Genomic DNA, 24726 nt, shown 5'->3' with positions numbered 1-24726 from the left:
TACCTGTAGAATTACTGCGCAGTGCAGGTGAGGAAGCAATAGATAGATTATACAAACTGGTGTGTAATATTTATGAAAAAGGGGAAGTTCTGTCTGACTTCAAAAAGAGTGTTACTGTCCTGATACCGAAGAAAGCAGGAGCAGATAAATGTGAAGAATACAGAAAATTAGCTTAACTATTCATGCAACTATTCAAAAATTTTTGTTAGAATTCTGTACAGAAGAATTGAAAGGAGAGTGGAAGAAGTGTTAGGAGAAGGCCAATTTAGTTTCAGGAAATGTATAGAGACAAGGAAAGCAATTCTAATGCTCAGATTAGTAGTAGAAGGAAGATTAAAGAAAAACAAACCAAAATACATGATAATTATAGACTTAGAAAAGGCATTTGATAATGTAGACTGGAATGAAATGTTAAGCATTTTAAAAAATTATGGTTTAAGTATAAAGATAGAAGAACAATTGCTAACATTTACAGGAACCAAACTGACATAGTAATAATCGAAGAGCATAAGAAAGAAGCACTAATAAAAAAGGGAGTCAGACAAGGATGTTCCCTAGCCCCTGTCACTTTTTAATCTTTACATAGAACTAGCAGTTAATGATTTAAAGAACAGTTTAAATCTGGAGTGACAGTTCAAGGTGAAAAGATAAAGGTGCTTCGATTTGTTGATAATATAGTAATTCTAGCTGAGAGTAAAAAAGATTTAGTAGAAACGAATGGCATGGGTGAAGTCCTACGCAAGAATTACCGCATGAAAATTAACAAGAACAAAATGAAAGCAATGAAATGTAGTAGAAATAAAGTAGATAGACCACTGAATTTAAAAATAGGATGAGAAAAACTATGGAAGTAGAAGAATTTTGTTTTTTTGGGAAGTAGAATTACTAAAAATGGACAAAGCAGGAGTGATATAAAATGCAGAATAGCAAAGGCAAAATGAGCTTTCAGTCAGAAACATAATTTGGTTATATCAGAAATTAATTTGAACATCAGGGAAACATTTTTGGAACTATATGTATGGAGCGTAGCTTTACATGGAAGTGAAACTTGGACAATTGGAGTACCTAAAAAGAAAGATTAGAAGCATTTGAAATCTGATACTGCAGGAGAATGTTAAAAATCAGATGGGTGGGTAAAGTGAAAAATGAAGAGGTGTTTCGGCAAATCAATGAAGAGAAAAGCATTTGGAAAAATGTAGCTAAAAGAAGAGAGACTTATAAACCACATCTTAAAGCATCCTGGTATAGTTGCTTTGCTATTAGAGGGACAGGGAGATGGGAAAAATTGTACAGGCATGCAATGTTTGGAATATGAAAAACAAATTGTTAAGGATGTAGGATGTAGAGGTATACTGAAATGAAGCAACTGTCAGTAGATAGGGAATCTTGGAGAGCTGCATCAAACCAGTCAAATGATTGAAGACAAAAAAAATGTGAATAAGGTGTTTATTTGTTTACTGGGTAGCTAAGATTTCCTATATTGTACAAGTAAATTTTAATTATTTGATTTTAAAATATGTCGCCACATTAAATATTGCTACATCGGTTGACCTGAAATTATGTAAAATTTAACTGAAATAATTGTAACATGTATGCAGACATTTCAATCTGATATCCTATCAATACTTAATTGTAGCTATATGCTAAAGGATATTAGTTGAAGATAAGTTGGATCATTTTACACTGGATCCTGCATTGTTTTGATGCCATGAAAGTATAAAATAGACTGTATTTTGTATATTAAGATATACAGATAAAAAAAAGTACTAATCATTACCTTTGTTCCAAGCACTTCTTTGTGTAAATATGCATATGTATTCAGTATTTTCTGTGCATACTTTCAGAAACAGTTTAATTATATCTGTGCTGCCCTACATTGTTTCTCTTATTTTTTTCTTTTTTTTTATTAGTTCCTCTTCAACCCATAGAAAATGGTCCTCATTATTTTTTGCCCCAAGTACTTTCTCTATGCACATAGAAATTTTAGAGGTCAGGCTTCCAGGGCTTATAAGCTTAGATGTCTGTTTCATCTTGAAGTAATCATTATCAAATGTTATCATTTTATCACCAGATTTGTTCCCTAAAAATTTTTTTTGGCTCATGCTAGGTGGTGAAGTAGATGCTTAACATGATTCTACTGACTGTGCTAAAAATCCAAAAGAAGGTTTTGTTGTTCAAGTTTCATCTACATGAAAGAAATATCCATGTTGCAACATGAATTTTTAAAAATTTTGATGGGTTTTGGGAATCAAACAACAAAAGAGATCATAATCATTTTTTTCACTGAACCTCCATGTATGTTTTTATATAAATAACAGATGGGTTACACCCCCTCCCAAACAATCTGATCACCAAAATGTGCAATTTTATCAATACTTTTAACCCAGGGACCTAAACAATGTATTACCTTTTTTGCCTGGTTTACACTTCGGTGAAAAATGATATTTTTTTAGGAGCTTGGTACCTGATGGAAAGCAGACGAATTCAGTCAGTAGTACTAAATCTTTCAACAATAAATTTAAAGAATTTCTAGAACTTTTAACTTTGAGGCCTCCTTTTATACCCATAAAATGTGTCTAGTTTTTTACATCCTAAGGTGACTGTGATAAAATAACAGAAGCCCCATCATTTAGATATCAAGGCCTTTTATAAGAATCTATTTTATATTTATTATGTGCTTATTCATATTTAAAAGGTTGTTGAGTCTGTTCTTCTGAGAAGGTTAATTTTTCCTTTTTTGTTTATTGACATGCCTAGCAATGCTTACTAAATTCTTAATCCCAGCACAGCTAATCAAATCAAGTATAGTAATGCTACTTTTAATTCAATTGTTCAATCTATTTCAATAGCCTAATAGAAATTTAACCACACACACACTAGTACCCAACTTAACTTAGTATTCTTTATTGACTAATGTTTTTTATCTCTTTCAGATTGAAGATGAACTACACTTCATTGGTCTGTTGTTGATGCAGAATAACTTGAAACCAGCTTCTGAACCAGTTATCAGACAATTAAAAATGGCTAGAATTAAATGTATTATGATAACAGGTATGATTTTGATATTTTAATCTTTTTCAAGTGTCTAGTTACAACTGCACTGGACTATACCTGAACCCAGAAATCAGGTCACAGACATGAAATACTATGTATAAATTTACTAACAAAATGTAACTTTGACTGCAGAAATAGATAATCTGCTAACTTTTAATATTAAGAGTGCAGTTAGCAAATATTTCAGAATCAATCTCCCAGAGGCGTGGATTTAAGTGAATCCTCTTGCAATTCTTATGATTTATAATTTGTAAAGCAAGGTCCACATTCTTAGATTACAAGCAAATAGCAAATTTTTTCAAGTCTTTGATTTGTAATTTTACGGTTGTAAAAGTTTTGATTAATAAAGATATAATTTATTATAGAGCTTTAATGTAATATTTATACAAATACAACTAAATGTAATTAATTAAATGTTGCAGTTGACGGAAGAATAGCAACAATTTGTTGTAAAAGTAATAGAAAAGTTACAGAGTTGAAACCCCAAGACATTACAGATCTGAATCTGAATCTAGGATATTCTTAAAATATAAAATGGTATCCTAGAATGGTAAATTTATGAGAAAAAGATAATTTCACAGAAATTTTAACTGGTAACAAAAATTTTAAAAATGAAAACAATTTTTTTTACCATTCATCAGTGCACCGTCAAGTGGTTATGGAATTATTGTAAGCTTGGCTTTAATAAAATCTGTAAATAAAGCATTACCTCTCAGCATTAGCCCTGTTTCATTACACTTTATCAGCTGTTACCATTGAAATACCACATTATATTGGCAGCTTAATTTTATTCAATACATTAAGTTGTCATATTAAAGGATTTCATTACTGATGTCCTATCTGATATCTATTGATCACTCATATCTATGATGAAAAATCTATCAGTCACATTCTGGCAGGGTCATCATTAAGTCAGAGCAATGCAAATTCATACTTTACCAAGCAGGTTAATTTTTCCAGTTTTATTTAGCTGGAAATATTTTTGTAGTTTTGAATGTATCAAGAAATACAACAAAAATAATACGTTTTTTAAGAACAAGTTTTTATAGTTATGATATATTTTATTTTGGTTTGGGCCAAACCAAAGCTAACTCCATCTACTGTAAAGGCATATTCCATTCTTTGTTCTCTAATATGAAGTATTATTTATTCTTGGATTACTTCAATAACATGATCTGTGATTAGACTGTTAGTAATCTATCATCCACAAATATTAACAATTATGAAAACCAATTTTTCACTATTGCAGCAAAGTAATTAATCACTGAATTTATAGGAACTTTTTACAGTAGTTGTATTATTGACAGTTCTATTATCGGAGCAATGCACTGTAAGAATAGTTCAAATAAAATAATTGTGGCCCAGTATTACAGCCTGTAATCACATTACACTGAAACATAAATGGATTACTAACATTACTAGTTATTCTTTATTTGTATTGTGCTTCTTTGGTTTTAATTACTAATATAGTGATAATATTTCAACATTCTTTTGAAAAACACATTTAGCTTATGATTATTTGGCTGTTTTTTTATATACTTCTTCAAATTGTCTTGACATTGTGTAGATTAATACATCTGTAACTATGGCTTCATCTAAAAAATTGATCAGACAATTATATTTTTCCATATGTAAGTATACTCTTTCTTCACATAGTTAAAAATGTAAGTATTTTATGTAAGCATTTTTTTAAATCCTTTTTCAATGAAAAAAGGTCGCTTTGTCTTCCCATCAAAGGTTTTAACTCGGTTTATATTTTTTTTTTACCAAACCATTTTGATTATGGTGTAAGATGTATAATTTCATTAAAATTGTCTTCTGCTTCACTTTTTATAAATTTTATTATTTTTTTATATAAAAACATTGAAAAAGCAGTAATTTAAAAAATTGCTCCACTGCTACCTATGAAAGTTTTCATTGTATTTATTTACTCAGAAAATACAACCTGCATGTAAATTTTCAGCCAGTCCAGAACTTTTATGGGGTTTTGCCTTAAATTTTATTTTAAGGACAGAATTATAACATTTAAAAAAGTCATTTATTTTCCTTAGGTATGAAATGTTGTATTTTTTAACCACTCGCAAAATCAACCATACCACCCCCTCTTTAATATCTGGGATCTTCCTACAGCTACTGTTTATTGCAATATATTTTTATTTTATACCTGTAATACCATAGATTTTCAGAGCTTTTGCTCAGAATATTATTTATAGTCATCCACTTAGATTGATAATCACTCATTTTGGATATTCATTCACCTTCTTACGCAATTTCTGTAATTATTTTTGGTCTTTAAATGTTGAATAAGTTTCTCTTTCTTCTTTTGTTATATCTCGTTGATTAGCAAAACGTTATTTTATTTTCAGCAAAGTTTTCATGCGAGGTTAATAATTAATGAGATCAGCTTGAAGTCATTTCTGTCCATATAACATTTTTCTTAATTTGAATTAATATACTTATAAAATAAAAAGATTTTACATAAGTTGAATAATATAAATTGAAACTATTACAAAATACATTACTTTTAACATAAGCCAATGTTACTTCTGTCATTTCATAATGCCAATTCATATTGAGTCACGTGTTCTATGACTTAAAAGTTTTTATCAAACTTTCCACAGCTTTAGAAACTACTACTGTTTCTAATAACCAATATAAAAATCAGTTTAATAAGACGAAATGGTTTTGATGAAAATTAAATAAATTTGTACTTGTTTATTGAATCTTGTGTAATATTTTACGTAAAATACTGTCATGTAGACTGCTGTTTTTGATCAGCATACAATTCAGAATAATAGTTGATTCATTTACACCATATAATAATATTCTGTTCAGGAGATAACATGATGACTGCTGTGAGCGTTAGTAGAGAATGTGGAATTCTATCTCCTGAGTGTCATGTTGTATCACTCTACATCAATAGATCATCTTCAACTCCAAAAATATGCGCAGAATCTCTTCATGGAGCAGAAAGCAATAACATAAATCTGGTAAGTACTTGCTAAGTTTCACCTGAAGATCATATAGAAGAATTTAGCAATATAAAACATATATCCCATGCAAATATATATAACAGCACACTTATCGACTAAGTTCTACATAAAATAAATCAAAATAAAAACAATAATAAACATTACAAAAAACAAATCCCATTAATATATGTAAACAAAAACTATTGAGAAAATTACAGTTTTAAAAATCTGGATACAATTTAGCAGTCAGAACAAACAAAACGAAGCAAATCATTCCCTACAGAACACAATCAATAAACAAATACATCACTTCTGGAATATGTAACATTTTTTTTGTAATGCCATGCCTGACCAGGATGGAATATGTAACCTAAACTCTTCCTACTCCACAAGATTTTATATTGGTCAAACGAGATGCGATTTCAAACAAAGATACAATGAACACCTAAAAACCTTCCATATTGACATAGTATCTAAATTTTCCAATCATCTCATAACCAACAGTAAAAAATCCACTGACATTGACAACACCCTTGATTTTCTATTTTCACATAAATAAACAACAACTTAACACATTTGAATATTCTGAAATATATTAACTAAGAAAGATATATTGTTAAAGTTATTGTTAGTTATAAAAATAGTCATTTAATATATAACACCTATATATTAAATGAACATACACAATTCATATCCCTCTTACTTTTCAACCACATTCTAAAGACATGGCTTCCTAATTAAAAAAAGTGCCAGCAATATAATTAGCTGACAATAGGATGAAAACAGTAGCTGCGAGTCACTGAATCTGCTCACACTAGCGATTGAAGACCTTTAGAAAGAAGTTATTAAAAACATTTTATTAATAAAATCTTGTTATTACAAACATTTATAATTTTAATAATTATCTAATATGTCACCACTCAAATTATCTCCTGACCAAATGTTATATCAGATATGTTTTGTGTTTTCTATTCTTCAGATTACTCTTTATATATTGTTAATATTCGCATTCACTTAGGAATTTTTTTTGTTCATTTCAGTTTATTTTCAACTGGTCTTTTGTTTTCTCATCTTTTTTTAAAAAAGCATTAATGACACACTTGACTACATAATATAATAATAACTTAATAAATAATTACAGTTGAAGAAACCCTAAGAAAGATACCATTAAAAGTGAAACTGGAATTCTTAATAAAACAACCTCACTAAAAATAAAAGTAAATTCTAGTTTCAAATAGCCTTCCTCATTTTCTTGTTGAAGAGGAATTTAATCACTTTTTTCAGGAATTTCCAACTACAAAAATAATACTGACTCGATTCAAACTAGAAAAATTAACAAAGCGCATTGATATTCCCTTTGATATTCCCATTGATATTCAATATTTTTGTTTCTAGTCAGTATCCAAGAAGTTAATTTTTTTTTTTAAATATAAAAAGCAATCATATAGTATAAAAGTTGTAAAGGTAGAATATAATACAAAAGCATTGTATATTCAGCTGATACTGATGAAATTCCTTGTTCTATTTAAAAGAAATTGTACATGTTATTATTGTCTTATAAATTTAATAAATGAATCTTTTACTGATGGAAAATTTTTGACATTCTTTAAGGCATAAGTTACCTTAAGTCCCTTCCATAAGAAAAGTTGTGCAATTCAATTACAAAATAATATCCTTTTATCCTCATTTTCTAATTATTGAAGAAATTGTATAAAGTAGAATATCAAATTTTCTTGGAAAATATAATGTAACCTACCTTCAAATGATTTTAAGAAAATTTGTTAAACATAGCTTTTTCCTAATCTTAAGGAACTATTTAAAAAAAGACAGTTAATCAAAACTCCCCATATCAGATTTATGATATGATTCAGTAAAGCACTGATTTAGTTATATGTTGCTAAGAAAAATTTGATAATTTGTATCAGAGGAGAAGCTCTCAGCTGGGTGAAGTCATACTTTACCAACTTAATAAAGAATCTAAATTTCATCTTTTAGCAAAAATACCCTGAAAACAGTAACACTCTTACCTTCTTGCTGATCTGAGAGAAAAATACCAATCTTACTTTCCTCTGCTTACAATCATAAATTCAAAAAAGTATTTACCTCAGTATTCACCCGCTAAGTGAAATATAATCAGTGCATAACCAATATTGTTCATAATATGTAACTCGACTTCAACATACCAGGTTTAAAGATATCACTTTTCACTTGCCTATAAATACAAAACTCCATAAAAACTACAAAAAATTGCACTTCACAAATGCATTTAAAAAAAAAAACATTTCCAACAAACACACATTAAATAACTGAAATGCAATCGAAACATTACATTACATTTAGGTGGCGTGTAAAAATGTGACTTTTAATTTGGTATAAATTTAAAAATATTCTCATAATGATTAAGTATGATGGTATTTTCAATAATTTTATAAAAAACATTACGAGTTATTACCTACCAACACACATTGATTGAATAAATAGCAGTTGTAATGTTACCTGTCACATTTTTACTAATTACCTCCAAAAAAAAATTTGATTACTCCCAACACAAATATTTTGTCAAAAATTTTATACTATGGTCAGCAAAAATTTTATGTATTCACTAATGGCATCACTACTTACACAATTAAATACATCTACATTCCTTGCAATGTTTAATCCATTTTATAGTTTTACAGTTACAATTTATCCAGTGACTGATTTCTTGAAGAAATAAAAAGCTTAGAATTCGTTATATTTCCAGATATTAACAACTTTAGAAGAAATGAAACGAGGATCATTCTTATATTTGTTATGTATTATTAACTTTCAATTAAAATTTTTAACACCTTTCTAACAATCAGTAACCGAAAGCAAGGAGTCTTAAAAAAACATGTTCAAGAGATTGGAAACAGAATATATATGTCCAGATAAATATGAATATATATATATATATATATATATATTTTTAAATTCATTAGTATATTTTATATTAACATGAAGGCAATTATATAATTTCAATCAACAATACAAAGGAGTAAGCCATTTCCATTATCCGCTCTGACAGCAGAAATCTCTAATGGTAATAATTATTTTAAAAAATTCATTAAGTTGTCTAATGTTTTTGCCATTTAATGTCTTAATAACTAGGCCCAGCCAATATACGAGCTTGTGACGTCACGAGCAGACTGCATATTACAACTCAGCCTGAAAACATCAACTCCGTGTATCAAGTCAAACTATTGCTTACTATCATATTGTACGTGGTAATAACTATCATATATACATTTACTAATTATAAACAATATATAATTAATTATTTTATAACCTTTATTTATACTAAATTATTAATTTTTAATAATAAACAAACGCTTACTTGAATTTTCTTCATGCATCTAATTCAAACTTCTAGTAAGTTCACCATCCTCGCTAAATGAATCGCTATCACTGTCACTTTCACTATCAGAGTCTACAAGTATAATATAACGTTCTGTCATTTCATCTATCAGTGGTTCCAGTTTTTCGTACTCGTTTTCAATATTTTTTTACTTTTTCACAATACGGTTTCCAGTCATTTTCATGGAATTAATTTTTCAACATTTGTGAAAGAAAATGTGTTATGACTTGCCACAAGTCTTTTTACTGCTGACCATACCATCTCAATTGGATTCAAATCATGATAGTACGGTGGGAGTCTAAGTACACGATGCCCATGTTTTTTCTAAAGTTCATGCAAGTGATATTTTTGTACTTTAGTTTTATGTAACTGTGGTTTCAGCATTTTTGAACTATAAGGAATATGGGTTTTCTCCAGCCAGTCGGTCATATCTTTTCTTCTGGAGTTAGAATTTGGCACTTTATCAGTACCTGTATTGTGATAAGGGGCGTTATCAACTACTACTGACATTGGTGGAAGATTTGGAATCAATTTTTCACACGCCTATTTCATGAAATTGTCTGTATTCATGTTGTCATGGTAGTCGCCACTTTTTTAACTGGCTTTCCAAGTTAGTAATGCGTTTAGAATAAAACTGATTTCTCTTCCAGCATGAATTACTATTAAACGGTCACCTTTATTAATCGGCACATGAAGTCCCTCATCAATACCATCAGACTACGATATGTCAAACAATGCGAACTTAAAACTTACGTTTCATCCAAATAAACAATTGTAGCATTGCTTTGTCTGTACTTAGCCATTGCCTACAAATATTCAATTCTCTTCCATCTGATGTCGAATTTCTCAATTAAATGTTTTCTGTTATTTTCAGTTTTATGCCATTTGAAACCTGACTTTTTTTAAAATAACAGCTAATGTTGATTCACTGCCTTTAAAATCAGTAGATGGCTGAAGTTCTTGCCTTATTTTTTTTAAAGTAGGTAATTCATTCTTTGAATGAAATTTATTAATTGTTTTAACTACACCTAAATCAAAACTATCCAGTCCACTGACAGGTTTCGAACATCGTTTGTACTTTTTCAACGTCCAGAAAGAACATGATTGGGATGTTGATTGAAGAATGATGTCTTCTTTTTATTCTGAGTTTTTGAACCTGTGTTCTTGATATTCCACAAGCAGCAGCAGTCTTTCTTCGGATTTTTTAATGTTAACTATATGTTTGTCGTCAGTTAATTTACCAACTGTTAGAGCTTCTTTTTTCATAGAATCATAAACATTATTTATAATTTCACGTGCTTGACTCAAGTTTTTTTTTCTTAAATACGGATTTAAATTCTGCCATAACAGTCTGCACTAATAACTCACGAACAAAAATAAAACAAATAATATATTTTAAAAAATTTGCAAAAAACAATTAGTAATTACAAAATAATATGACCGCACAAAAACGTTATACGAATAACTTCACTGAACATGATATAAACATGACTAAAGTTTATTTCTTTATACACACATTGTGTACTATGAATGACAACAGATGTAAATATAGTTGTGACGAAAGACTTCATTTCTAACTACATGTATACATTTTTATTGGCCTGTACCTAATACCAATCAGAGCATTAGTCATTCGTTAAGAAATTGTTATTGTTTACAAGTTTGAGTCATTAAGCATTTTTATGCATGTAATCAACTCAAGTGGAAAGAACTGAACACACAACAAAATGTATTTTTGGCCGCATATTGTTTGTAAGTCGAAAAATTAAATAAAAATAATAATTAGGCGCAAACATAATGTTTTGGAAAACAATAATATAATGAGATGTCAGCATGTGATGTCACAAACTCGTAGATTCGCTGGGGTAACTATATATATATATATATACACACACACGAAGTCAAATATTTTTAAAATGGGGACTTGCTGTTTCCATTTTTTTAGGAGAGTTTCATATGTAGCTGGTGACTTGTTCATCTCCCTAGGCAGAGCCCTCATTTACCCAGGAAAGGCAAATTTAGTTGAAAATAGAAGTCATCAAATATCTAGAGTTCACGTACAAGGGTCTAAGCTCAACTTTAGACACACAGACCCTTCATATGTTGTTCCACTAACTGACCTACCATGTTATTTATACCAGCTTAGTGACAAATCTCTCAGAACAGAGCACAGGTGTGCTGTGCATTCATATTTGTCTTCTAATATCATGTTGTTACTAAAAATTAAGCAAGTGCTCTAGTGAATCACTGTGTATAGGGAAAATAGTCCTGGGCAAGACACTGAACTACCTACTAGTACCCCTTTTCCTCATCCCTGATCCCTTTTCCCCCCATTATGAATCATATTGATGTAGGTCTGACCCTGCTAATTTCTCCATGCTGAAGATGCAGGACCTTAATGTAGAGTCACTACATCCTTGCTTTTATCTGATAGAGGAGACTGCTTGTGAACTGATTCAGAGACTCTGATTCTTGTTTATGCAATAAGTCTAAGTCTAATGATCATCTTGCATATGGGCAGCAAGACATCCTAAGCCATTCCTCAAAAAAAAGAAAATTATTATAACACTAAAGAACAACTAATGGAAGTCAGTCAAAGAAGAGAAGAATTTTGCAACTTCCAGCAGTTTTACAACCACATCGTTCTCTCATACAGTGCAATTGGGCACATATATACAGTGAATGAAATCACTGATATTTCTTTTCCTTGCATTCAGTTTAGGCAGGATGATAAAAAAATGAATTTTCTCCATCTGATTTTGGCATATTTATTTTTATTATTACTTTCATTTATTTTGAATTAATTTGAGTATTTTTTGAGTTCCACAATACATACAAAGTACATGGTAGTTTTTTGATTGACCACCTTTCACAATTTCAATTTCCCTACCAAATCTTCTTAAAAGTTTCTTATCTGATTTTTTTCCTTTAACCTGACCAGTTTAGCACATGTTATTTCTCTGAATCAAAGAATGCCAATAGATGAGTGATTGACACAACACTGGGATTGCTAATTCTCTCACTTCTCTTGCTAATTCTCTGGTAGTTCTCACTTCATGCTTTACCTTTAGGTACTACTTCCCAAGATGTCACTGTTGCCATGAAACCGTCAGGTTCTAAAGATATAACTAAGGATGTAATTTCCAAGCTCCCCAAACACAGATATAGCTAACTGACCTGGTTTTCTGTTGGGATTGCTTACCCAAACCGTCCAATCTTGAGTTGCTCAGATCAGCAGAGCAATTCATGTAGGTACAATGTTGGAATAGGTTATGAGAACTCTCTTGATAAGTTCTTATGTAAGTGGACAGATATTTGCCATCACTGAACATTCTCATTTCCATTCACCAGAACTGATGCTTCTACTGGTCAATTTCCAGAGCCTATTCTCTTCTATCACAGATGTAAAAAACTTTTTATCTTAAGAATCCATTTTTGTTTCATTGTCATTAATTATTCATAGTATTTTAATTTTTTCATGTAATTATTTCAGAATGATATTTACACTCAATTGGTCATGGATGGTAACACTTGGTCTTTTCTTAAAACACATTTTCCTTTGTTGGTTGATGCTGTTACTGTAAAAACAGTTGTATTTGCAAGAATGTCTCCTCAGCAAAAAACTCAGATAATAGAATTTCTTCAAGGACTGGACTATTTTGTCATGATGTGTGGCGATGGAGCAAATGATTGTGGAGTAAGTTTAGTGTTATCAAAAGAATAATTCCTAAATCATTAGCAGTGTATTAACAATTTAATATTTCTTCTGAGTGAACATATTTCTAATGATGTAAATTAATAGTGCTATATTTATCAACTTCTATATTTTATTTATTCCTACAGTTTAGCTTTATTGAGAATATTCATACCTGCAATATTTTTTATTTCTATTTGATATTTTGTGATTTGATGAGTTCCCAAGAGTCCGAAAGACTGTTGATGAATAGTTAATGTCTTAACAAGTTTATTAAAACAGAAGTATAAAAATCGGGGGAAAAATAACCAATCAAAATTTAAAAAGTTGCAATAATTATTTTCAAGTTGTGTGACAGTTAAAATAATTTTTCTGGATCATTTATTTAATATCAGTGAAAAATCTAGTTTGAGAATTAGAATAGTTTTACCTTGTAAATATCTAGAGTTGAAGAATGGAGGGCACTTTGCTCAAAATTATGGCACTTAAAAATATTGCTATATTATATATAATAGTCAAAAACTGTAACTTCACATATAAGTCACAGAGATCAGTCTGAGATATGTTCTATGATTATAACATTGTTTGCAGTTTTAATTATAAATTTTTTATCTTTTACAATACAATTGCACAGTTAGATGTTGCAAAGAATTTCTAAATCGTTAAGGCTTCTTATTTTGCAAACTGACTTCAATGAAACTTTGAAAAAGGGGCACCTTTTTAGATTATTTGAGACTGAATATTGTAAATTCTAGGAGGGCACTGTTTGACACATTAGATTTCTTCACAAGCAGAAGCAAAACTTCACAGTTAGTTTTTTTTTTTAATTTTTTTATTATTGCAGCCTAAACTGTTAGATTGCTTTTTTCAGTGAGATTAAACAAAGAACTAATAAAATTTTACAAAGAAGTTAGAATACTAATATGAAGTTGAATGGTATAACTATACACAGAAGTATTAAAACATTATTAATAAATATTGTATAAAGTAATTATTTTATCAGGGAGAAATGTAGTGATAGTTGGTTACATGTGTACCAGTCATGAAATGAATGAAAAAGCTTCTGATATCCAAAATAGCAGCTATTAATGTTGCTAACAACTGCATTGAACAGCTGTTGCTTGTCAGATGACAGTTATTTTTTAACTTCACATTCTGTACTCATTAAAGACAGTGTTCCGTTCAAAGTTACATTTTTATTAAAAATTTATTGTTTTTTTCAGGCTCTGAAAGCTGCACATGTTGGAATCTCACTGTCTCAGACAGAAACATCAATAGTTGCTCCCTTCACTTACCAGAAAGGTAATATAAATTGTGTCTTAGAACTAATTAAAGAAGGACGTTGTGCCTTGGTTACAAGTTTTGGGTTATTCAACTTTATGACTATGTACAGTCTTATCCAGTTCATTTCTGTCATTGTACTATACAGAGTAAGTATATAATTTATACAAAACATAGTGTTTTTTGTTCTTTATTTTATAATGTTTTAATATTTATATTAAAATACATTTGACATGTATTTGTAAATTTTTATCTGATGTTTATAAAATTTTTCCTTACTATAGAAGAGATTAGAAGGTAAAAATAAACTTGTTGATGATAATAATCTAAAATATTTGCCTGAGCAGTTTACATGAAGAGGAGAAATTTTGTAAATCGACTAAAATAATGTGTGAAATGAAAGTCAGATAATGTTGTTTGTATTTTTAAATAAGATTTTATAATTCTGTATTTCTATTGGTATGTATGTATTTATATACACATATGAATATATATTCATCCATATGTGAATGTTTTGGGTTAAGTATTTAGTTATAGTAATTCAGATTAATAGAAAAGGCTGGCCGATTGGTCTTCTCATTATATGATCTGAGGTTTTTTACCTAAAATATTCTGGCATTATTTATCATTCATAATCATAAATGTAGAAAAAACATAGTTTAATTGGATACTTACCTCTTTTAACTTAATGCATAAAATTAAATATTATAAAGGTCAATATTTTATTTCTTTTACAAAACTATTATTAACTTTTTCAATGACAAACTGAACCAAATTTACACATGGACTTTTCAAATTTATGGACTTTCATTAGAGCACTTTTTTCCTCTTGCCATTTACCTTAGAGATACTAGTGCTGGTATTAATCTTTTGTACCGTGATTCCACCTGAAGTCGCTACTGTTAGCTTTTTCTTGTGCTTGGAAGACATTTATTTTACATGTAGTCAAAAATTCTATTAAATCTAATTTATATCTATTCATTCAATATGTAGGCATTGCATTTTTTTTCATGTGTAGGTTGTAATGAAATGGTCAGCAAATGTTGACTCCATGTTATTAATGAGAGCTTTTATGTATTTATTAATCTTGTTTGAGTTTAATCCTATTTGTTAAATATAGAACTTTGCACCATGAGAGGAGTTTAATTTATGTATCATGAAGGTTTTGTTTTTGTCTTGAGCAAGTCCTTTATATGAAAAATTGTTTTGTTTTATTTTTTGTCCTGTAAGGTAGGTCATATTTAGCTATTGTATATTTATGAGATTTTTTTGACTCTGTTTATGTACTAATGTATTTTTGGTTTTGCTTTTTTTTAATTTTATGGAACTCTGCAAAGACTATTTGTGGGAGCTCGCCAGACTCAAACTGGTCTTGACCTAACACAGGCCTCTCAATCTTTCTGAGTACACCAGTTAATTTTTGTTCCGGTTTGGTTCCATCATGATTTTGTACTATACTAGCAAATACCCGGTTTGAATTTTGAAAATTGGACCATTGTTTGTAAACATATTATAAGAGCAATCCATTGCGCCTCCCAAAACAGGACCCCAGGGGCATGCCATTTGTTACCAGTTAAGGGTGATGATTGGTCTAGCCGTGCATGAGGTGCTCACATCACATCACTACTCTAGCCTCACACTCAGTTCCCACGGGAAACCCATAATTATTATTAAACAGAAATTTTGTAAATTTATTTTATATTATTTAATGTAAATTTAATTTTGTTATTTTCGTAATGTTATTCATTTGAATCATCCAATTCAATCCCAGCTAACACAGTTATAGATAGAGGCTCACAGTTCACCAATTTAATTCATTAAAGTGCGCGCGCGTGCTTGTGTGTGTGTATGTGTGTATTGTCGCCGAATGGCTTTGACATCTCATGGCACTTGCTAACCTTATAATAGCCCTGAAAAGGCCGTTTTTGTCGTCAATTGGCTTCGACAGCTCGTTGTAATTGCTAACCTTATGGTAGCCCTGAGAAGGACTGTTGTCGTCGATGGCTTCGACGGTTCGTAATTCATAACCTTGTGGTGGGCCTGAAAAGGCCAGCTACTGGAAAAGAGGGATGCAAAAAAATCCTTCTTCCCAGAGCTTATAATAAACAGCTTTAAGACTGTTCTTTTATTACATTTGTCCACCAGCAGTTCTGAATGCTACCATTCTCATTCTGCCATTTAAAAAGATTAAATAATAAGGCGAGTTGTTTTTTTTTAATCTCCTAAACTCTGTTGTATATTTAAATCTTTTAGTTAAGTAAAAAGTCATTACATACAGCTTATTTTATTAAGAAGGCCCATTACGAGGATTTCACTTTAAACATCATAGCTATGCAATGTGAATTTTAATTCATGCTTTCAGTTTAATATTTACAGCTAAAATAAACTGGAAAACAGGATTATGCTCATAAGAATTTTGTTTATAAGAATTTTGACTTAAAATTTTAATTATAGATAATTTTGCTGTCGGGAATGGATGTCTGTTTTATAGGTTTCAGTTTAAGATTCTTTTCAAAATTTATTATTCTTTTTAGGTTTCTCTTAAAGTTCTTTTAATATTTGAGGAATATGTTTCTTGAGATAAGTTTTATCTACCCACAATACATAAAGAGGCATGCATTAAATCATAGTGGACTTACTGTTTATCTGTTAATGAATATTTCTTACCACTGTTATCTTTTCTTTTTTCTTTTTTTATTTAATTTCATAGTTTCTTATACATACCTTTCCTTAGCGAGACTACTGTTAATGACTGTTTAACAACAAAATGACTAAACATAGTTTTAGAATTAAGTAAAATTTTAATAAATAATTATTTAGCTTAATCTTGTTTTCCAGTTTATCTCAATAATAGTTCAACTATCTCAAATAGTTCTTTAGTTGTGTTTAGAAATAATTTGAAAACATTATTTGCCACAATATTAGTAAATTTTATGAGGAACTTTTATAAAACTCTTGGCCACTAATGTTGTTAAAAGCAACTTAGAAAGTTGCAGTGTTTCAAAACATACAATCATAAGAAAAGAAATAGATTAATCAGTGGACATTATTAAGTTTCCCTACATCAGGTAAAAATTATACTTTACTAAATAAAAAGAAGTTGAAATGTTCAATTCAATATGATTACATAGTGGTAACATTTTTATTTACTTAAAAACAAAACAGTTTTATTTACAAGACAGCTACCAGTTTTCAAAAAAAATAAAAAATAACTGTAAGTTAAGACACTTTGAGAGAAATATTACTGATTTGGGATAAATGGATAAAGTAGGTTCGATAATAATAGAGACAACTAACGTATTCTTTACTCGAAAAGAGAATTTATCATTTTAAATATTTATTTATTCAATAATATTTTTATTTTTAAAATATTCCAAAGGTAACGATTTTTTTTATGAAATCTGGATTAAAACAAAAATGCCATAGATGAGATGGTAATTGCTGCTAGAGTGCAACAAATCATCATTCAAAAATTTATCTTCCATCGACAACAGTAATGAAGAAACGTAATTTAAAAACAAGCAAAGCAATTTTAATCATAAGACTGCAGTGAACAATATTATACTACTGCGATGAATTAATGTAGCTCTGTGATTTTCCTGATTCAGTAATTACAATTTTTCTGATTGTAATAGAATAAATAACAATTATATGTAGAATTATTTTCAGATCGGCACTGAGGTGGGTACAATGGAGTTTCTATATATAGATTTAGTAGTAACAACAAGCTTAGTTATGACAATGGGCAAGTCGGGTCCTTCTGATACACTGATAATCCAGCAACCTATTACAAGTCTTATATCAGTCAATAATATATTGCCATTATCTCTTCAGATATTATTGGTTTTGATATTTCAGTTACTGTCTTTATATATCCTCGAGTTGCAACCATGGTATGTATAAAATAATTGATATTTATGTCATAAATAATACTTAATGCTTTCATTACATTTAAATTTGATGGTTTTTTTATATGTGCAAAAAAATACAGCAAAATTAACTTAATACAGCTTCTGATTTATCAGGAGCCATTATTATTAATAATATTAGTAGATCATTATTAGTTATATACAATGTATATTATTATTATTATTCACTGCATAAAACATAGAAAAAAAATTAACTATAAATTGTTTCAAATTAAACACTTTTTTTAATGACTATAAAATAAAATTTGATTTTTACACTGGATTCCTTAAAATAATCCATAAATATTCATTCATAAAATAGTGTAATTCCTATAAAAAAAAGCACACGTTTAGGTACTATATATATATATATACATATATGTATGTATGTATTTATATTTTTAAATGAGTTCACCACTTTTGTAGTTGTTAGTTATCATGGGAAACTAATCATGATTTAGTTTGTTTCCTGTTTTATAAGTGTAATAATTTTATTGATCTCTTTACTACAAATTTTTTTCTTTATTTGTTATTTCTTGATTATTATATCAATATTAAATTTCATTTGTAAATGATGAATAATTATGAAATTATAGTAATATTATTAATATCTTATAGGCAACCCACATTCCTCCAAGAAGATAACCCTATCAACTGAGGGAAGCAAGATGACCTATCCAATTTTCAGAAAAAGGTGCAGTAGAGCAGAACAGAACAGAAGATTCTTAATGTAATGCATCCTACTTAGCTAGAAACACTAAGGGGAATAATCTAAAACAAATTACCTTAAACCATTATTGAATTATATCCTAAATTAATCCAACACAAGTGCTTCATATAATAACTTTATTTACTTTTTTATCATTCCTTTCTTTTATTATTTATTTTTAAATTTTAATCTATTTATGTTATATATAATCTAAAGAATATCCTTTCAAAGAAATTCATTAAAAAATAAAAACAAATCAGAATAATTAAAATTAATTCTTAACTATCACATAACTTCATGGCTTTAAGACTATTTTTAAAAATGCATAGTCAAAAACATTTATATTTATGCTTTAGTTAATCCTGTTTAAACTCGCTATACATCTTGCAATAGGCAACAATGTAACTCATTTTTCATTTACAAATAACTCATGCCTCCTACTATTTACATAAGGTACTCTTGATCCTACTACAGCAATATCAATATCCATAAGTTGTGCAGTGCCTTGTAAATAAATATTACATTATGCTGGCTCCTCCTCTCTGTAAGAGACTTTAAACCAAGCAATTTGCATTGTTCTTCATATGTTTGACTTCTGTTACATAAACCACACAGGAGCAAGTTGAATAGGAATTTTCTTTGAACTCTTTCTATCTGTTTATTGGTGTTAGCTTTATTATAATTCCAGACCATTGAACAATATTCTAAAACTGGACTGACTATGGTCGGGTAGAGCATCAAGATGGTATCAATACACTGAAAATTTTGACTCGCCCAAAGAAGCAGTCTAAGATTCGGCCTCATTATAGATGTTATCTCCTCTACGTAGCTATTCAGTAGCAGCTTGGTATCCAAAATAAATGCCAGGTCACAAACTTTCTCCAAATGATGAATTACAATATCATTAATTAAATAGCAGTACTTCACCAAGTCCTCCTGGAGTATGTAATCACGACCGTCTTGTCCATTTTATTACATTTGAACCATACAGAAATTTTATCAATATCCTTTTGAAAGGCTAAAATGTCCTCATAAGCATTAATTTTGGTGGTCGCTGAGGAGACGCTCAGCAACCACAGATACATTGAAGAGGTCGTTGGATGTCCTCGAGTCTCTTGGGCCAGTAGGATGCTCCCTTGGTGAGTGGAACCATTGTTGGTGCGGAGAATACGAAAGGTGTTTGAAAGGAGATTGGGTGGATATAACAAACTGGAGCAAGAAGGAAGAACTGCACGAGGTCATTCTCAACACCTGTTGATAGGTCCTAAGAGGATGAAACAAGGATAAGATGCATAGACCTGTCTATTGGTGGTCTCCACAGATCGAAGAACTCCGGAAGAAGTGTATCAGGCTCATCGGTGTTTGACTCGGAAACGAATACGCAAGGCCTCACCGGGGATTGAAGATGCAACTCGGATGGTAAAACTGGCCAGGAAAAAACTAAAGAGAGCAATCATTAGCTCAAAAGGGAGCAAAATGGGCTGAGCTCTGCAATGAATTGGACGAGAACCCGATTGGCAACGTCTACAAGATAGTGAGAGGCAAATTTGGGAGATCGCTGCCCAGACTACCTGGAGTTCAACTGAGGATGTTCTGCGTGAGCTTTTTCCTGCAGATACAAATTGGTGGTAGAGAGATGATGGCGGAGGAGATACCTCTGTTTACATGCGAAGAGTTGGAGCATGCAATCTCAAAGGTTAGACCGCGTAAAAGTCCTGCCACGGACAGTGTCTCGGTGGAAGTCCTTAAGGTTTTTGCTGAGACGTTCCCATTTTCGTTTTTAGACTATTTTAATCGGGCAGTTCAATACGAGAAAATCCCTGGACATCTGATGTTGATCCGAAGGAAAAAGGGAAATTCAGACCTACTGCCCTTACAAATACATTAGGGAAGGTCTTTGAGGCCCTATTGGCAAGACGTCTGGAGGTGAAATTGGAACGACGAGGAGATTGGTCCAATAAACAGTATGAATTTCGTAAAAAGAGATCCACCTCTGATGCGTTTTAGAAAGTGATGGGAATAGCTAACGAGGTGGCACTGGGTATTCGACATAAGAGGAAGATACCGCTGGTAATATTAGTCGACAGCATTTAATAGCGTGAGTTGAAAATCAATAATCAGCCAGTTGATAGAGAAGAAGTGGCTGTGTTCTGATAGAGAAGAAGTGTTCTGCGTGAGCTTTTTCCTGCAGATACAAATTGGTGGTAGAGAGATGATGGCGGAGGAGATACCTCTGTTTACATGCGAAGAGTTGGAGCATGCAATCTCAAAGGTTAGACCGCGTAAAAGTCCTGCCACGGACAGTGTCTCGGTGGAAGTCCTTAAGGTTTTTGCTGAGACGTTCCCATTTTCGTTTTTAGACTATTTTAATCGGGCAGTTCAATACGAGAAAATCCCTGGACATCTGATGTTGATCCGAAGGAAAAAGGGAAATTCAGACCTACTGCCCTTACAAATACATTAGGGAAGGTCTTTGAGGCCCTATTGGCAAGACGTCTGGAGGTGAAATTGGAACGACGAGGAGATTGGTCCAATAAACAGTATGAATTTCGTAAAAAGAGATCCACCTCTGATGCGTTTTAGAAAGTGATGGGAATAGCTAACGAGGTGGCACTGGGTATTCGACATAAGAGGAAGATACCGCTGGTAATATTAGTCGACAGCATTTAATAGCGTGAGTTGAAAATCAATAATCAGCCAGTTGATAGAGAAGAAGTGGCTCCCTACTTGATCAGGTTGGTTCAAGAATTCTTGACGGGTAGGGAGCTGAAGATTTCTTCGGAGGAGAAGGCGAGGAGGTCGTCGTGGCCATGGAGAGGGGGGTCCCCAGCGGTCGGTCCTAGGCCCCCTCTTGTGGAACGTGGTCTACGACGACCTGCTGAACAGGAGGCTCCTTGCAGGAGTGGATTTCGTGGCATATGCCGACGACCTCGCTGTGGTGTTCACAGCGAGGTCGGTCGGAGAGCCACGCGGTGGCTACGGACGCGTGGTCTTGAAGTATCTACGCATAAAACCGAAATTTTGCTGATGACGGGTAGAAGATGGATGCCAAGGTTTTCGGTTAAACTGGAGGGCACAGAAGTGACCCCCTTGAGCAGAGCCAAATACTTTGGTGTCTGGCTCGATGAAACGAGGGGGTTTACAACACACGTAAAGGAGATGTTCCAAAAGACCGAGAAATTGACTTCAGCAGTTGTCAGACCCATAAGGAATGTTAGAGGTCCTACAGCCTCTAAAAAAAAGGATTATTGTGGTGCTGCATACATGACCTCCTCAGTCATATATGCAGCACCGGTGTGGTGTGAAGCCCTTAAAATTAAGCGTAATAGACGTAGGATTAATAGTGTCTATCGACAGCTTGCACTCGGGTTGGCGCAGGCGTACAGATTAGTTTCGCTGGAGGCGGTGTTTGTGATTACGGGAATGGCTCCGATGGACCTGCTGGTGGTTAAACGTATAGAATGATATGAGGGTAGAGACGCCGCGGTTGCTAGGAGAGAGCTGATCGAGAAATGGTCGGACGCGGTTACCGGTAGATGGACCTTCAGGTTGATACCACGTATCAAGACCTGGGTCGAGAGGAGAAATGGGAAAGTGAACTTTTGGACGGTCCAATGGCTTACGGATCATGGATCGTTCTAGGTCCACCTCCATGCCAAGGGCAAGCGTGGCTCATCTCTATGTCGCTACTGTGACGATGTGGACGACGTAGAACATACTTTTCTGAAATGTCCAAGATGGGCTTCGGAGCGACCCTTTGTTGGGGCGGTTTCACCTAGGAGATGATGGAAAGTATGATCGGCTCGGGCGCAGGTTGGGACAGGGGCTCGAGATGGTTCAAAAGAGTTCTCTCCGTGAAATTACAAGAAGAAGGAAGAGAATAGGGTAGGGTGCAGTCCTGAAGTGGGGGTGGAAGGCCAGCTCTCGGGGGTGGGCGGAAGGGGTCCAACAAGATCGTTGCCGGTGGGTGCCCCGGGGGACACCGGAAAACTTTGCAGAATGACTACACCCGGAACCCGGAGTATCCGTAGGCACGCGTGGTGACGATGTGTACCTCACTAGGTAGTTCCGCCACCATGCTGTTGGAGGGGGAGGGTTTTAAGTGGATCTCGCCTTACGCAAGAAACCCCCCACACACCCAGCGGTACGGGCCGCTGGGTGTCTGGTAACAGATTTTCCCTCCTCCAACGCAAAAAAAAAAAAAAACAACAAAAACTCATTAATTTTATATTGTAATTTGACATTGTCAGCAAACATTAAAATGTTTGTCTCAATACCCATTCCAATGCCATTAATATACAATATAAAAGAGGACCAAGAATTAGTCCCTGTGGAATGCCAGCTGTTGATGTTTTCACTTGAGACTTTACCTGATATTTTTACTTGAAAGATTTTATTTGTCAGGTAAGACTATACATTTCTCCTTGAAAACCATATAATTTTATCTTATGAATTAATAAGTCATTGGGAACATAATCAAAGGCCTTACGAAAATCAGTATATTATGTCAACATATCCCTGACTCTCTAATTCTGGCACCACTTAGGACAGCACGTCATTTAAATTGGTAGCTGTGGATCTTCTCACCATGCTGCTGAAAATTGACGAATTTCGTAACATTGGCATATAAATGCGTGTAGACTAATCTCTCCAAAACCTTATGTTGGGTAAAGTTACCAAAAATAAAAGAACACACAGCTCGTATTTTCCAAAAGAAATTGGAATTTAATTAAAAAGAAAACAACTGAACTTATGTTAAATCATAAACTTAAAAAATTAAATGGAATTATGAAATAAACATAACTTAATTCTATATAAGAAATTATATAAGAGATATCAGCTGAATCAACATATGAATATTAAATGAGAAAATATATGAATATACATTTTTCAAATACACATTTTGAAAATCTACAATTTAACAAAGCCTGAAAACAAGAGAACATAAAACACCTTATTTACAATTAGATACTTATAAACATAACATCAATAAAAAGAGTGTAACTGGAAAACTGTTGCATTTCTGACAAATTCTGTAATAATGAAAATTAGCAACGAACAAATGTCATTAACTTAGAAAAATAAATTGCATTGATTCTTATCATTGCCACTGGCCTTTTCTGAATTATGAACATCATCAAACTTAACATTGAATAATTAAAACATGTAATTCTAGTTTAGTATAGAAAAAAGGCCACGATAATATACCAGTATAAAAAAAGTTAATTACAATAATCAAATTGAAATAAGTGAACATAAATAGAGTTCATTTTAGAAAATAAGTTTTCTTGAAAACATGAAATTACAAGTCCAAAAACATAAATTCGCATCAGGAGTAATTTTCTTTAGATTAATATAAGAAGAAGTAATATGAATTCGGTTCATGATTAGATAAGATTTAATCTCGGCGATTAACAAGTTACAAGATTAAATGATAGAGTTAATTACAATAAAAACAAATTGTAATAAGTAAGCACGTAAAATATGTTGCACATGAACAATAACATAACCTTATATAAGCGTCCTGTCATGACTGCACTTAAGTGAATAAATGTTTTTTTTACACCAAACTTGAAATTGAAAAGCAAAATGTACGATTAACTGAATGTTTCACAAATTTTACTAATGGCGTAACTGTTTACTATAAATAATAATGAAGGATTTGAACATCCCTTAATAACACACGAATATTGGTAAAAAAGAACTCGTGAAATTAAAGTGCACATATACAT

General features: G+C 31.7%; 1 protein-coding gene across 3 annotated transcripts in view; it reads left to right on the top strand.

The window, feature by feature from the left end:
• LOC142323056 (polyamine-transporting ATPase 13A3-like) overlaps positions 1-24726 on the top strand; it is a 158049-nt gene that overhangs the window by 90578 nt on the left and 42745 nt on the right. The window contains exons 15-20 of one of the 3 annotated variants that reach the window (XM_075362173.1): positions 2934-3051; positions 5890-6044; positions 12896-13099; positions 14320-14526; positions 18035-18270; positions 18904-19001. In XM_075362173.1, the coding sequence (XP_075218288.1) occupies positions 2934-3051; positions 5890-6044; positions 12896-13099; positions 14320-14526; positions 18035-18270; positions 18904-18943 (960 nt within the window). In that variant the 3' untranslated portion in view covers positions 18944-19001. Of the gene's footprint in view, positions 1-2933; positions 3052-5889; positions 6045-12895; positions 13100-14319; positions 14527-18034; positions 18271-18903; positions 19002-24726 lie in introns of those variants that run through there. The other 2 variants (XM_075362172.1, XM_075362171.1) reach the window with 2 other exon arrangements.

The sequence above is a fragment of the Lycorma delicatula genome, chromosome 4 (assembly GCF_047948215.1).
Source record: "Lycorma delicatula isolate Av1 chromosome 4, ASM4794821v1, whole genome shotgun sequence".
Taxonomy (NCBI): Eukaryota; Metazoa; Arthropoda; class Insecta; order Hemiptera; family Fulgoridae; genus Lycorma; species Lycorma delicatula.
The sequence above is the reverse complement of the archived record's forward strand: the minus strand, read 5'-3'. Positions and strand labels throughout refer to the sequence as shown.